This window comes from Protopterus annectens, chromosome 2.part0 (assembly GCF_019279795.1).
Source record: "Protopterus annectens isolate FY-2018-M chromosome 2.part0, PAN1.0, whole genome shotgun sequence".
Lineage (NCBI taxonomy): Eukaryota > Metazoa > Chordata > Ceratodontiformes > Protopteridae > Protopterus > Protopterus annectens.
The window spans coordinates 32,195,940-32,208,149 of NC_056728.1; the positions used below are offsets into that span (position 1 = coordinate 32,195,940).

Genomic DNA, 12,210 nt, shown 5'->3' on the forward strand with positions numbered 1-12,210 from the left:
GAGAAGTTTTTCACTGTGGTTTTCTGGGCAGGGGGTGGGGTCAGGATGTGAATATCCAGTGAGATTAGTTTATGGTCTGACAGTACCAGTGAGGGATACACTTCTGGTCTGGAGCATAGAGTCCCCATGTTGGTGATGATCAGGTCCAGTATGTTTTCCCCTCTTTTGGGAGTGGTAACAAGTTGTTCCACAGCATTTGAGTTTATAAATTCTAGGAACCTTTGGGCTAGGGTGTAGGAGCTAGAGTAATGCTCCAAGTCTATGTTTGGGTAGTTGAAGTCGTCCAATATAATGGTGTTTGGAGAGACCTTCATATTTTCCAGTGTTCTCAGGAAGGCTGAGTGGGGTTCCTGGGTTTGGGAGGGTGGTCTGTAGCAGGCTATAAACTGGAAGGCAGTTTTACCCACTGTTAGTTGCACATGGATAGTCTCTGATGCTTCGTGCTGTGCCACCAACCTGGAGTTGTGGGTATCTTTGAAGAATATTGATACTCCCCCTCCTTTTGTGGTTCGGTCCAAGTTTTGGGGCCGAAAAGCATGGTATGAGGTATAACCTGGTAGTGCTGGAGTGCTCTCGGGAGCCTTGAACCAGGTTTCTGTTACTGCACAGATATCAATGTTCTCCATGCTAAGGAGAGTTTCGAGTGCGTGCATCTTGAGGTTTAGACTTCTGGCATTGAGTAGCACTACTCTTAGTTTCTTATCCCTTGTGATACCTATGGAGGTGGGCTTGTCTTTTGAGCCTTGCCTAAAAAAGACATTATGGGGGTAGCAAGAGCCTTTGCCAATATCCGAAAGCCCAGGGGTGATAGGTGCAAGCCGTCCCTAGCGAAGCATCGTGGCTTGTCGAGCATGTCATCCCAGGCTGACAGGCATTGGATCCCCTTTGAATGACACCAATACTTAAGCCAATTGTTGAAATTGATCATCTTGTCTTCATATTGTGGCATCATTTTTGGTGAGGGTAAGATGCTACTCAAGGTCAGGGTCATACCAGCCTGGGCTACATGCTCAGAGAGCTCCTCTATGTCTCTTTTCATGTAGTCCAGGGAGGTACATCTCAGGTCATTCACACCAGCATGGACAATGACTGAGTCATATTTGTACTTGCCTTGGAGTGACCTGAGTGCTTGTGTTATGTGGCGGATCCTAGCGCCCGACAGGCAGCTCACCGTGACCTTCTCCTTGTTCAGCCTGGTGAGTGGGAAGTCAGTGTGCCTGACGATAGAGTCACCTATTACAAGTGTATCAGGTGTGTTGTTTAGCCTTAAGGGCTGTGACTGTTTGGCACACTGGCTTTGTGAGCTATGTGTTGCACGTGTTTTGTTTTGGGGTAGCGGTTGCTTGCGTTTCTGCTTTGGAGGTCTCTGCTGCTTAGGCAGATTTTTATTTAGAGCCTCCGAGTATGTTTTTGTGTGTTTATGTGTTTGGTTTGCTGTCGTGGTAGGTCTATGTGAGACTGGAATTGTAGTGAGTGTGGTTTCCTTCTCCTCCTGACTGGTTACGCCAGTACTGAGTTGAGAGAGCTTAGCCTCCAGTTTGGCTATATGGTTGCATCTCTCACATGTGTTGGAATTTGTTGGGAGGAGGAGAGGGTTGTCTGTGTACATGAGGCAGTTGTAACATTGCCTCAAGATTCCCAGACTCACCAGCTGGACCGGAGAGGAGATTGACAACTGACCTTTGGACATGCTAGAATAGTTTTGGGAATTCCTTTATAATTGAAAAAAGGGCCAATGGGGAACAAGGTACTCAAGGGGAGTTTGTGAGGGTGTAGTGCTTTTAATTTTTTAGTGCTGACTTATATAATTGCTTTAGTGAGCAAGTGCCAGGTAACTTAAATGCAATGTGTTACATGTAACTTAAATGTTAATCACAGAACAAATATAACTCATTTAGGAAATTATGTATCTATTGTCTGCAAAGATCATTTAACCCCTATGAAACAAGACGAGGCCCCTGACAACTTTGGAACTCTGGATGCAAGTATTCAGCAATCTGAGGATCCAGTTTGTTTAGAAGGAAACAAAAAAAGAAAGAAAGAAAAAAGTTCACAACAAATAAGGAAGAAAAAGAAACTGATTAATGTCTGTAAAGGAAAGAGAATACATAGTAGAAATTGCGTTATGTAACACACAGATTACATGGAATTATATTTTTCCATCAGAAAGCCTTCAGTCTACAGAAAACGGCATAATTTTTCCAATACGGAAGACAGAAAAAGGGCAGGTGAAAAGGAAGAAATCAAAATTGAACACAGAATGATTGAAGAACATTACTGTAAGAAAAAAGAAGAGAAAGACAGATACTGACTACATGGTTCAAGCTGTGGATTTACAATACTAGCTAGATGATTATTTAATACACAATGAAAACATTGGGATTAATAAGACTACTGGTGATGAAGATCTAACCTTCGTAACAATTGATAGAGCAGATATTACTGTATTAGAAGCTGAAGATTCTTCAGAGCTGTCCAGCAAAGATATTCTTGTAACTGGGGATTCAGTTATTGGAGGAACTGATATTTGCAGACAAGATAATGAACATCGAGTAGTGTTATGCTTGCCAGGAACAAAGATAGAAGATGTGTGACAAGCCTTGGAACGCCTTAATGTAAGGAAGTACGGATCAATTTTTATTCATGTTGGTACAAATTATGTCATCCGCAAGGATTCTCTGACTGTTAGTAGAGAACTGAGATCCCTCTTAGACAGTATAGCTTGTACTGGTGTTTGGATGTATTTTTCCACAAATCACCTATAGAAAGGATATTCAGGTCACCGGTCACTGTGAATGAAAAGATTTTTTGGATAAATATCTACATGGAAAAAATGCCCTGTTTTTAAAAATGGAAATGTGTAGAGCATCCAGCCTAGTTTTGGGCACACATGTTCAGACAAGATGGCATGCATTTGTCAAGATCAGAGAAGAAAATTTTTGCAGCAGATATTTTTCAATATTTGACAAACACTAGGTAGGATTTTTGTCAGGTCTAAAATTTAACAGTTCACAGATAGCAACATTTGATGCATCTATGATGGTTGTTAATGCCAGGAGCATTAATAATAAAGTTTTTAATTGGAAAATTTGGTATGTTCCCACCACTGATGTAGTTATTGTTTGTGAAACATGGTTAAAGAACAATGACTGGAAATCTGTTCAGTCAGAGTATAAATGTTTTTACTGTAACAGACATTCTAACTAAAAACAAGTGGAGGTATTATGATAGGGATTGAAGATAATTATGAGACCTGTGATTATTACATGTTCAGTGATAACACCAACACTATAGACTGTGTAACTGTGACAATAAAGACAACCTTGGAACATATAATAATTGTTGGAGTGTATAGACCACCAAAGTCAAGTGCAGATGACCTAGAGGAATTCATAAATTTCTTGCATAAAAAACACATGAGGAAAGAATAATATTAGCTGGGGACTTAAATTTAATAGAAATAGACTGGAATAATATTGATTCAACAAAGTTAGTAAGGAAATTATTCACAACTTATATTCAGAAACAACAATTGCTTCATATTGTAAAAATAACCTACCAGGGGATGGAACATACTAGACTTTGTTTGTGTTCCTAAAGAAATTACTGTTAGTTCGAGTCAATTTTTACCACCATTGATGTGCAGTGATCATGGGGTTATAAAGGTTAATTTGTTGCTAGATAATTCTGCCAAACTGAAATCTAAACCGATGCATGGAAGGTTAATTACAAATTACATGGAAGCAAAACAGTCACTATGTAAAACTAACTGGAGAGAGGTGTTCAGTGGAAAAACTACAGATGGAAAGTTTTGCAAGAGAAATTATTTGAGTGCAAAAAAATCAAAAAATGTTTACCATCAGTATCTAGGCATAAAACATCAGGGGGATATATTTCCATAAGAACAAGATATCAGATTAAGGTGAGACAAAAATATAAAAAATGGAAGACAGATTGAACTATAACTCAGAAATCTGAAATAAACAATCTGGACAAACAGATTAAGCTTAGTGTGAGACAAGATCAAGAAAAATTTAAACAACATTTATATAAAGATATTGAGCATAATAGGAAACCTTTTTATAGAATCATAAGATGCTTTAGGAGTAAAGACACACAAATTGATAAACTGTGTGCAGATTCTAAAATTTATTCTCAAACACAACAGATTATACACATATTTAAAAAATCTTATGCAAAACAGTTTGGCTCAACAAAAGGGGTGAAAAGCTGTCCTAGTAACATCCAGGTAACCCCAGATACTGGAATCAAATCAGATTATATTGAAAATGAACTGCACAAACTTTATCCAAACAAAGCAGAAGGAGGAGACACAATTAGTAAAAATGACCTGAGAACACGTCAGCCAGAACTTATGGTACCATTATATCTATTATATGGGGAGATTCCTCAAGACTGGAGACATGCACTTATTAAGCCTGTCTTCAAGGGAAAGGGGAGTAGGACAAACCCAGAATCATATAGACCCTTAAGTCTACTTTCATGTCGTGGAAAATAATGGAGACGGTAATACTGGATAAGTTATTGTCAGAACTGGATAGGTTGGGACTTGAAACCATATATCAGCATCCATATGTTGAAAACAGATCTATTACCACCTGTAACATGATGTTCTATAACAATATAATAACAGCTATGAATGAAAAATTGTGCTATGATGTAATTTATATAGATTTAACTTTAGCATTTGACAGGGTCATACACAAAACACTGATCAATAAATCAGTACAACTAGGTATTGATGTACTCTTGATAAGATGGATAGCTGCATGGCTTACAAATAGGATATGGCAAGTATCATACAGTGACTGGACAGGTGAAATCCTTGGCTACAGTCAAGGTGTCCCACAGGGCTCTGTCCTAGGCCCTCACCTGTTTAGATTGAATCTTTCAGACCTAACTTTTTCATCTGAGGTGTTCTACAGTCTATATGCAGACGACCTGAAATTGGGTAAACTGATTACATGTGTTACAGATAAGGCATGTCTGCAATATAACTTGACTAAATTGACAGTTTGGGCACAGGACAATAATATGCTGATAAATACATCAAAACATATGAGATATGGGATACATAAACTGAAAGGTGAATATTTAATACAGCACATGGTGATTGAAACTGTAGACTCATTCAAAGACCTGTGTATATGGGTAGATTCAGCTATGAGTTTTCTAAGCATATCAACCAAATGGTTAATGATAGTTATAGAACTATAGGCTGTATAAAAAGATTTATACAGTCTAGAAAACCAAAAAATGATGAAATCATTGTTTGTTAGTTACATTAGACCCAAACTTGAATATGGAATAACAATATAGAAACCCTATGAGAAAACAAGCATGACTAACTGAAAGAGAACAGCGGGAATATAACAAGGGCATCCATGGATGTGAAAATTTAAGTTATTATGAAAGACTAAAATATCTGATCTTGTACAGTGTCTCTTACAGATATCTAAGAGGAGATCTTATTCAGGTATATAGGGCATTTAGAGACAGCTACCTCTGGTAATGTTTGGGGTTATCAAAAAATAATAATAGAATCATCAGACAACCTATGTAGAAGATTCTATAGGAATGAGAAGTGTACTAATTGGTTTTCTGACAGAGTAGGTGATGCAGGGAACAGACTACCAAATTAAATTAAAATAAGTACTAGTTTAGATATTTTTAGGAAAAGCCTGGACACTCATTATGGGAACAGGGTGTTTTGGTATATTGGCAAACTAGAAGGGCATTAATGCCATGTTTGAAATATGTGTATGTAAGTAGGTATGTAGAGTAAGGGGTATGCAGTAAAAACTAGGACAGAAGAGGGGAACACTGCCATCTTTCTTGTGTAATCTATCTTGTCTGAGAGTACAGAAACCTGGGTACAGGAATTGAGAGTCCTTGGTGTGAGGTTTGAGCCAAGTTTCAGTGGCTGTGATAATATCTAGTGGTTATGTGAGGTCCAGGCATGAAAATCAATTATCTTATTTCGAATGCTTTGGAAGTTGAGTGTGACTTACTTTAAATTTTTGGGGCGGTGGGGTTGGGTGGGTTTGCTAGAAGAGTTAGGTCCTGGGTTAGTCTGGATGTCACGACTTATTAGGACAGCTGAAAATCTGGTATAGGCTGGGAGTTGTTGTAGTTTTCTGAGTCTATAGAGGTCTAGGTTATTATGGAGTTTGTGGGTAGTTGTGGATAGCATTTTTATTTTGTTAAAGAGCAGGGTCTATAAAGTAAAACCCTGGAGGAGTATATTTTAGAGTAGTGGATTAGGGAGGGTGATGGAATTTCAGTACCAGATGTAGGTTTAGTGGGAATAGTAATGGGGTTTAGTGCAGTGTGCTGCGAAGAGAAAAAGAGGAATAGGAGAGTGTGAAGTAGAAGTATGGTGTTGGATAGTGCTTTGTACATAGTTATGTTGGGGATACTAGTTAGCGAGAAAATAAATTTATTCTTTTTGTTTTGAAGAGTTGGGGTAAGTTGTAATAATTATAAGGGAGGTAGTGGAGATGTAAAAGTACTGTGATAGGGTAGATTGCAGCATAGGATTATGTAAGAGTGTTTTGATGGGGTGTTTGGTAATTATGGGCGTGGCTATGTGGTTTAAGTATAGGGACAGTAAGGGTGGGTTAGATTTGGGGGTCAGGGAGCAGAGTGAGCCCCAGTGAAGTAAGGGTGAATGGAGCAGGCAGACACAGGCCAGAGGGACCACGAAGGAAAAATAAATCAATCAGTCAAGACTCATGACTTGTCCAGGTAGGACTTGTGTGCTTTACAAACAGTAATGTTGAAAGCAGGACTAGCTCTGTACACATTTGCACTAAATGCAGTTAAATGAGAGAATTCTTCTGCTAATGGCAGCAAAGCTAAAAGATAAAAATAAATGGTTAACTGAATTCGACAGTTAGAGGAGCATGGTCTATAAATGGTGTTAATGCTTGCTGATAGAAAAAATAAAAAAGGCTTTATCCAAGCCCATACCCACATTCAGTAATGGTGAAATTCTTATAGCCTCCTTAAAAATTAACAAAACCAAACAACTACGTACTATATGTCAATGTTAACTGGCATAACTAAATCTCCGACTTCCCAGAAAACAGTATGAATCTTTATGGATATACACAACTCATTACAACACCTACTAAAATACAGAAAAATAACAACCCAGGATCTATCCTTGACTGGATCTTGGTCTCAGATCCCTATACATATTCTAACTCTGGTACTCTACCAGATATTTTAAGTGACCACCTGCCTGCATATGCTTGTAGGACAACCTCCCAACCACCAAAAACCACAATTACAAAACCTCCTGAAACTTGTCAAACTTTAATCAACAACTTTTTAATAGCATATTAATATCTTTAAACTGGTCCATACTAAAAACCTTACCTCTACTGTCAACCACTTTAACAAATACTTCTTGACACTCTTAACCGCCTAGCTCCAGTTCAATTTAAAAGAATAACAATAAATCATGCATCCTGGCTAAACAAGTCCACAAAAATGTACTACTAATCACAGATAAAGTTTGGAGGGAATGGCAAAAGAACAAAAATGATATTAATTTTCAAAACTATAGACAATTATACAACCAAGCAAAAAATTGGTAAATACGGATAAGAAGCACTACTTCTCACAACAATTAATTGACCACAAAAACAACCCCAAAACATTTTGGCATGCCATCTCATCTCTCCTCACCCAAAGCTCCAAGCATAATCCATCTCCAGCTACAGATAAATCTCCATTGCATATAGCAGATATGTTTAACACCTACTATATAGAATGCATAGTTTACTTACTTATTGTTTCTAGTAAGCTCACAAATCCAAACTCCACAGTCTCAACCCACCTCCCTCCCAAGCATCCCACAAACACACCACAGCCTCTTCCATTTCCCCAAAAATATTTCTGCTACACATTCAAATTCCTTTCCTCTCTCTACAACCTGTACCCACAAGCTATATGCATAAACTTTTACTTAAATTAAGACCATCTTCTCCTTCCTTTGACAACCTCCCTTCTAAATACTTGAAACTTGCTGCAAATGCAATTGTATACCCTGTCAGTATTCTCATCAATTGATGCATCAAATCCTATGTCCCCAACCTTTGGAAGAAATCTATCATAACCCCACTACACAAAGGAGGAAAATCTAATGAATTAACTAATTATCGGCCCATTGCTATCCTATCTCCACTATCCAAACTGTTAGAAAAATTTGTACATAAATAACTCCTTAATCACTTTATCCACAACAATTTATTACACCCACCCAACACGGCTTTAGGCCACCACATAGTACAACCACTACACTAATCTCCTTTATTGATACCATTAACAAAGCTACAGACTCTGGCCAAGTAACCTCAGTAATACTTCTAGATTTCTCAATGGCCTTTGACACAGTCTCAGAACCCAAATGTCTGCAGCAACTTTCTTCTCTAGGTGTTTCTCCACCCTCTCAACAGTGGTTTACCAGATATCTATCTGACAAGACAACAATGTGTAAAATGGCTATGATGTCTGTCACAATACCTAACTAAAAAAACAGGAGTGCCACAAGGGTCCATTCTCTGACCCCTCCTCTTCAATACCATCATAAATAATCTACACACTGCCTCACATCAAAGCTCCTTAATCCAATATGCCAATGATTACACCATGGTTTCCTCCTCAAAAAGCATAGCACACCTTCAGCAAATAACCCAAAATGCCTTCTCCTCCATCAAATCTTGGCTCAAAAGGGCAGAATTGTTGCTCAAACCCAACAAAACATAACTCCTCCTTTTTACACTTAAGACACTCTCAGCTAAGATAAAAATCACTGAACAATACAGAAACTTAAGTTGTTACAAATGCCAGATTATTAAAAATTACAATAGACAATATGCTTATGTCTGATCTACATACACAATGCTATCAAGAAAATGTACATCAAACTAGGGATGCTCTACAGGCACAAAAACTTCTTGGATACAGCCACCAAAACAATGCTTGCCACAACCTACTTGCTCCCCTTGCTATTATATGGTGCTCCCATTCTAACAAATGTTCAGATTTCACTAAAAAGTAAATTAGAATCCTGATATAATAAAATTGCTAAATTAGCTATAGGCATATCTTACTACAAACACCTATGCACTGCTCTTACTGCACTTAAATGGCTCAAACTCCCACATCTTCTAGACTATCTGCAGCTATCAATCACTCACAAAATGATATACAGACGTGAAAGCTGTCCTACCCTAAACTCAGTTCTCCAAACCTACATACCTACATCGGCTCTCTGTTTTGAAAATAAGCAACTAATAGCCATATACAGACCAAACAAAAGAACAGGACAATGTCTATATTCCTGCACTGTTGCTAAACTATGGAATGCCTTACCTATAAATATCAGAGCTATCAAGACATTTAAATTCACACTAAAAAATGACCTTCTTAATTCACGTATCTGCCATTGTTCTAAAACCAGCTAGTTACCATCTCCACCCCCCCACACCCCACTTTTTTCACTCTCTCTTTTCTACCTCTATCTACACTACTCCCTCCTCCACCTTTTACCTTTACTATTTCAAATACCTTTCTCCTACTTTCCACCCTCAAATCTCTTTGCATCCACCTTTCTCAATTAGATGACCCCAAGCTCACCTCTGCTACTTCATCCATTCTTACTCATTCTCTCCCCTCTTGTCTCTATTCTCATACCTGTAACTCAATTTAATACCTTTCTCTATGAACACTTCCTTTCTTCCCCTCTTCTTCAAACCATCCACTCTTCCCCAGTCCTCCTTCCTTAGCCTCCCCCCTTCTTTACACCCGTCCTGTTTCCTTACCCTCCCCCTTCTATGTTCCAGCCTTCACCTAGACTAACTTAAATACCCACTCCCACTACCTCTTACAACTCCTTCTATCGTCACACTCAGACCTCTTCTTCTATATTTCTACCTTGCCAACTAATACCTCCCTTTTGTACAATAACCTCAAACAATCTACCTACTTTTATACTCCACTTTTTCTCCCTTATAGAAATCCTACAGATAACTCTTTTACACATTATTTTCAAATTATCACTGTTATCTTTGACTCTAACCTTTCCTTTCTCTCACTACAAATTAATTTACCTGAATATCCCATTATTTTAGCTTATCCTTACCAACTATACAGTCTTTGTCTACTATTAAACTTTCTAACTCCATCATGGTGAACTATGTCTCTCTTATGACTCTTATTATAAATAGACTATCTGTCTTATTATAAACAGACTATCTGTCTTATCCTATAGAACTTTCCCAGTAAAACCTAGTTTTGCGATAACTGTAAAGCTTGTATGATAACTACATGCTAGAGTTACTTATAAAGTCTCTCCAATATAAATGCTGGTTTACAGCTTATTACCTTCACCTATATACCTACTTTCTGTTAATAGTACTGTGAGAACAAATAATATTCTTTATAAAATACCAACTTATTAGTTATGCTTGTATTATTTCTCTTGTACTAATGCATGTATACACCTTATCTGTTCATTACCTGCACAATGGCTATGGTCTTGCCCTTCTTGTTAATTTTATGTTAATGTTATTTTCATATTTTATACTATATATTGCTATTTTTTCTTTAGTAGAGCATTTCTCCCCGTGCCTCCACTGAAAATGGGTTTCTGACCCAGTCAGACTTTCCCGGGCACTAAATGTCAAATAAATAAATACATAAAAAATAAAAATGTATTTTTATGAAATGTACTTCCTCCAACTGGTAATGATCTTCTCCCAATGATTTTTTTATTTCATTTATAATACTCAGTACTTGTTAACTGCCAGTTTAATCTATGATTTCCACTTTGTTTGATTCCCAATTAAGCAGACTTTTTAAAATTAGCAAAATTCCAACAGTTCTCTTAGCAATAACCCATGACACTGCTTGTTTTACTGATATTTTTAAGTGTCATCACAGCCCCTAGGATATTAATTAATGTCCAATGAGATGCATGTGTTACTGCATTTACAATAAGCATTACATCATAAAGATGGACAGATTACTGCTGTGGTTTGTATGATTTGGTAGGTAGTAGTGTGCCTTTCCTTTTACTCATAAAAAGCTGTACTTAAGTCAGCACTAGGCACCTGATACTTTTCATGTAAGATGAAGACAAAGATTTGAAAAGGTATACAGACCTATGGTGTCAGTATTGCTTTACATACAAGAATTACTAATGTCAAATTTAATGTTAGATAAAACCAGATAAAGACTCCCATTTAAAACATCAGTGGAAATATTACTATGTATCTTCAATGTAATATTGCTTTATAATTCCATGTCTAATTGTTCGGATGCCACATTTTACTACAGAAAATGCAGCCTCTAAAAGCAATTACAATTTCAATGGTTTAGGCTGCTAGATTCATTTGCTGCCTTGCCACTACATGATGTTCAAATATTAGACATTCAGTGTGTAGCCCGAAGTACTCTACGTGACATGTTGACAAATGAAAAAGTTGAATTTATCTCTGAGTATTGGATTTACATTGTAAAAATCAGCCATGTCTCTGTGCTTTACATATAGCATGCCTGGGACATTCCCCTGCTAAAGCAATTAACTAACAAAACAGGCCAATATGCTGTTACATACAGCTGCAGTTCTGCACATATACAGAAAAGAAAAGTTATTTTATAAGAACAGTGAATATACCATAACAATGGAAGATAAAAGAAATAAGCAACTTACCAGATTAACACAAACATTGATCAATGACCTGAGATGGGGTAGGAAAGATATTATAGGCTGTCTCTGCAAGGTCAGACAAACACCTTCTATTAAAATGCTGGCAGGCTCCCACTCCACCTGTCTTCTGTAATAAAAAGGTAATGTTAGCTACCCCCGCCTTTCTTGCAGAGCACTGATTACAAATTAAGTAATATCAGGACAAAAACGGTTTTAATTGTTAACTACAATTAAGACAATAATTTTAAACATCTTCTATCAAAACTGACAATTTGTTCTAAATGCTGCAGCTATTCAACAAATTTAAATGGTAAGAAGGGAGCTTATTTTGCCTTCGGAAATGATAATTTTCTTGTTTCAGTCAGGAAGGAATAACCTTACTGAATCTCAGTCATTTACAAAATAACTGTCTTGAAAAGAGTGAGATATGTGCAATTACATTAGTGATTTATCTAAATGAATTTACC

At 37.2% G+C, this 12,210-nt stretch overlaps 1 protein-coding gene across 1 annotated transcript in view; it reads right to left on the minus strand.

The window, feature by feature from the left end:
- The window catches only part of UNC80 (unc-80 homolog, NALCN channel complex subunit), a 5,631,640-nt gene that overhangs the window by 824,973 nt on the left and 4,794,457 nt on the right, over nucleotides 1–12,210 (minus strand). The window contains exon 53 of the mRNA XM_044060513.1: nucleotides 11,747–11,870. Within this exon, the coding sequence (XP_043916448.1) occupies nucleotides 11,747–11,870 (124 nt within the window). The remainder of the gene's footprint in view (nucleotides 1–11,746; nucleotides 11,871–12,210) is intronic.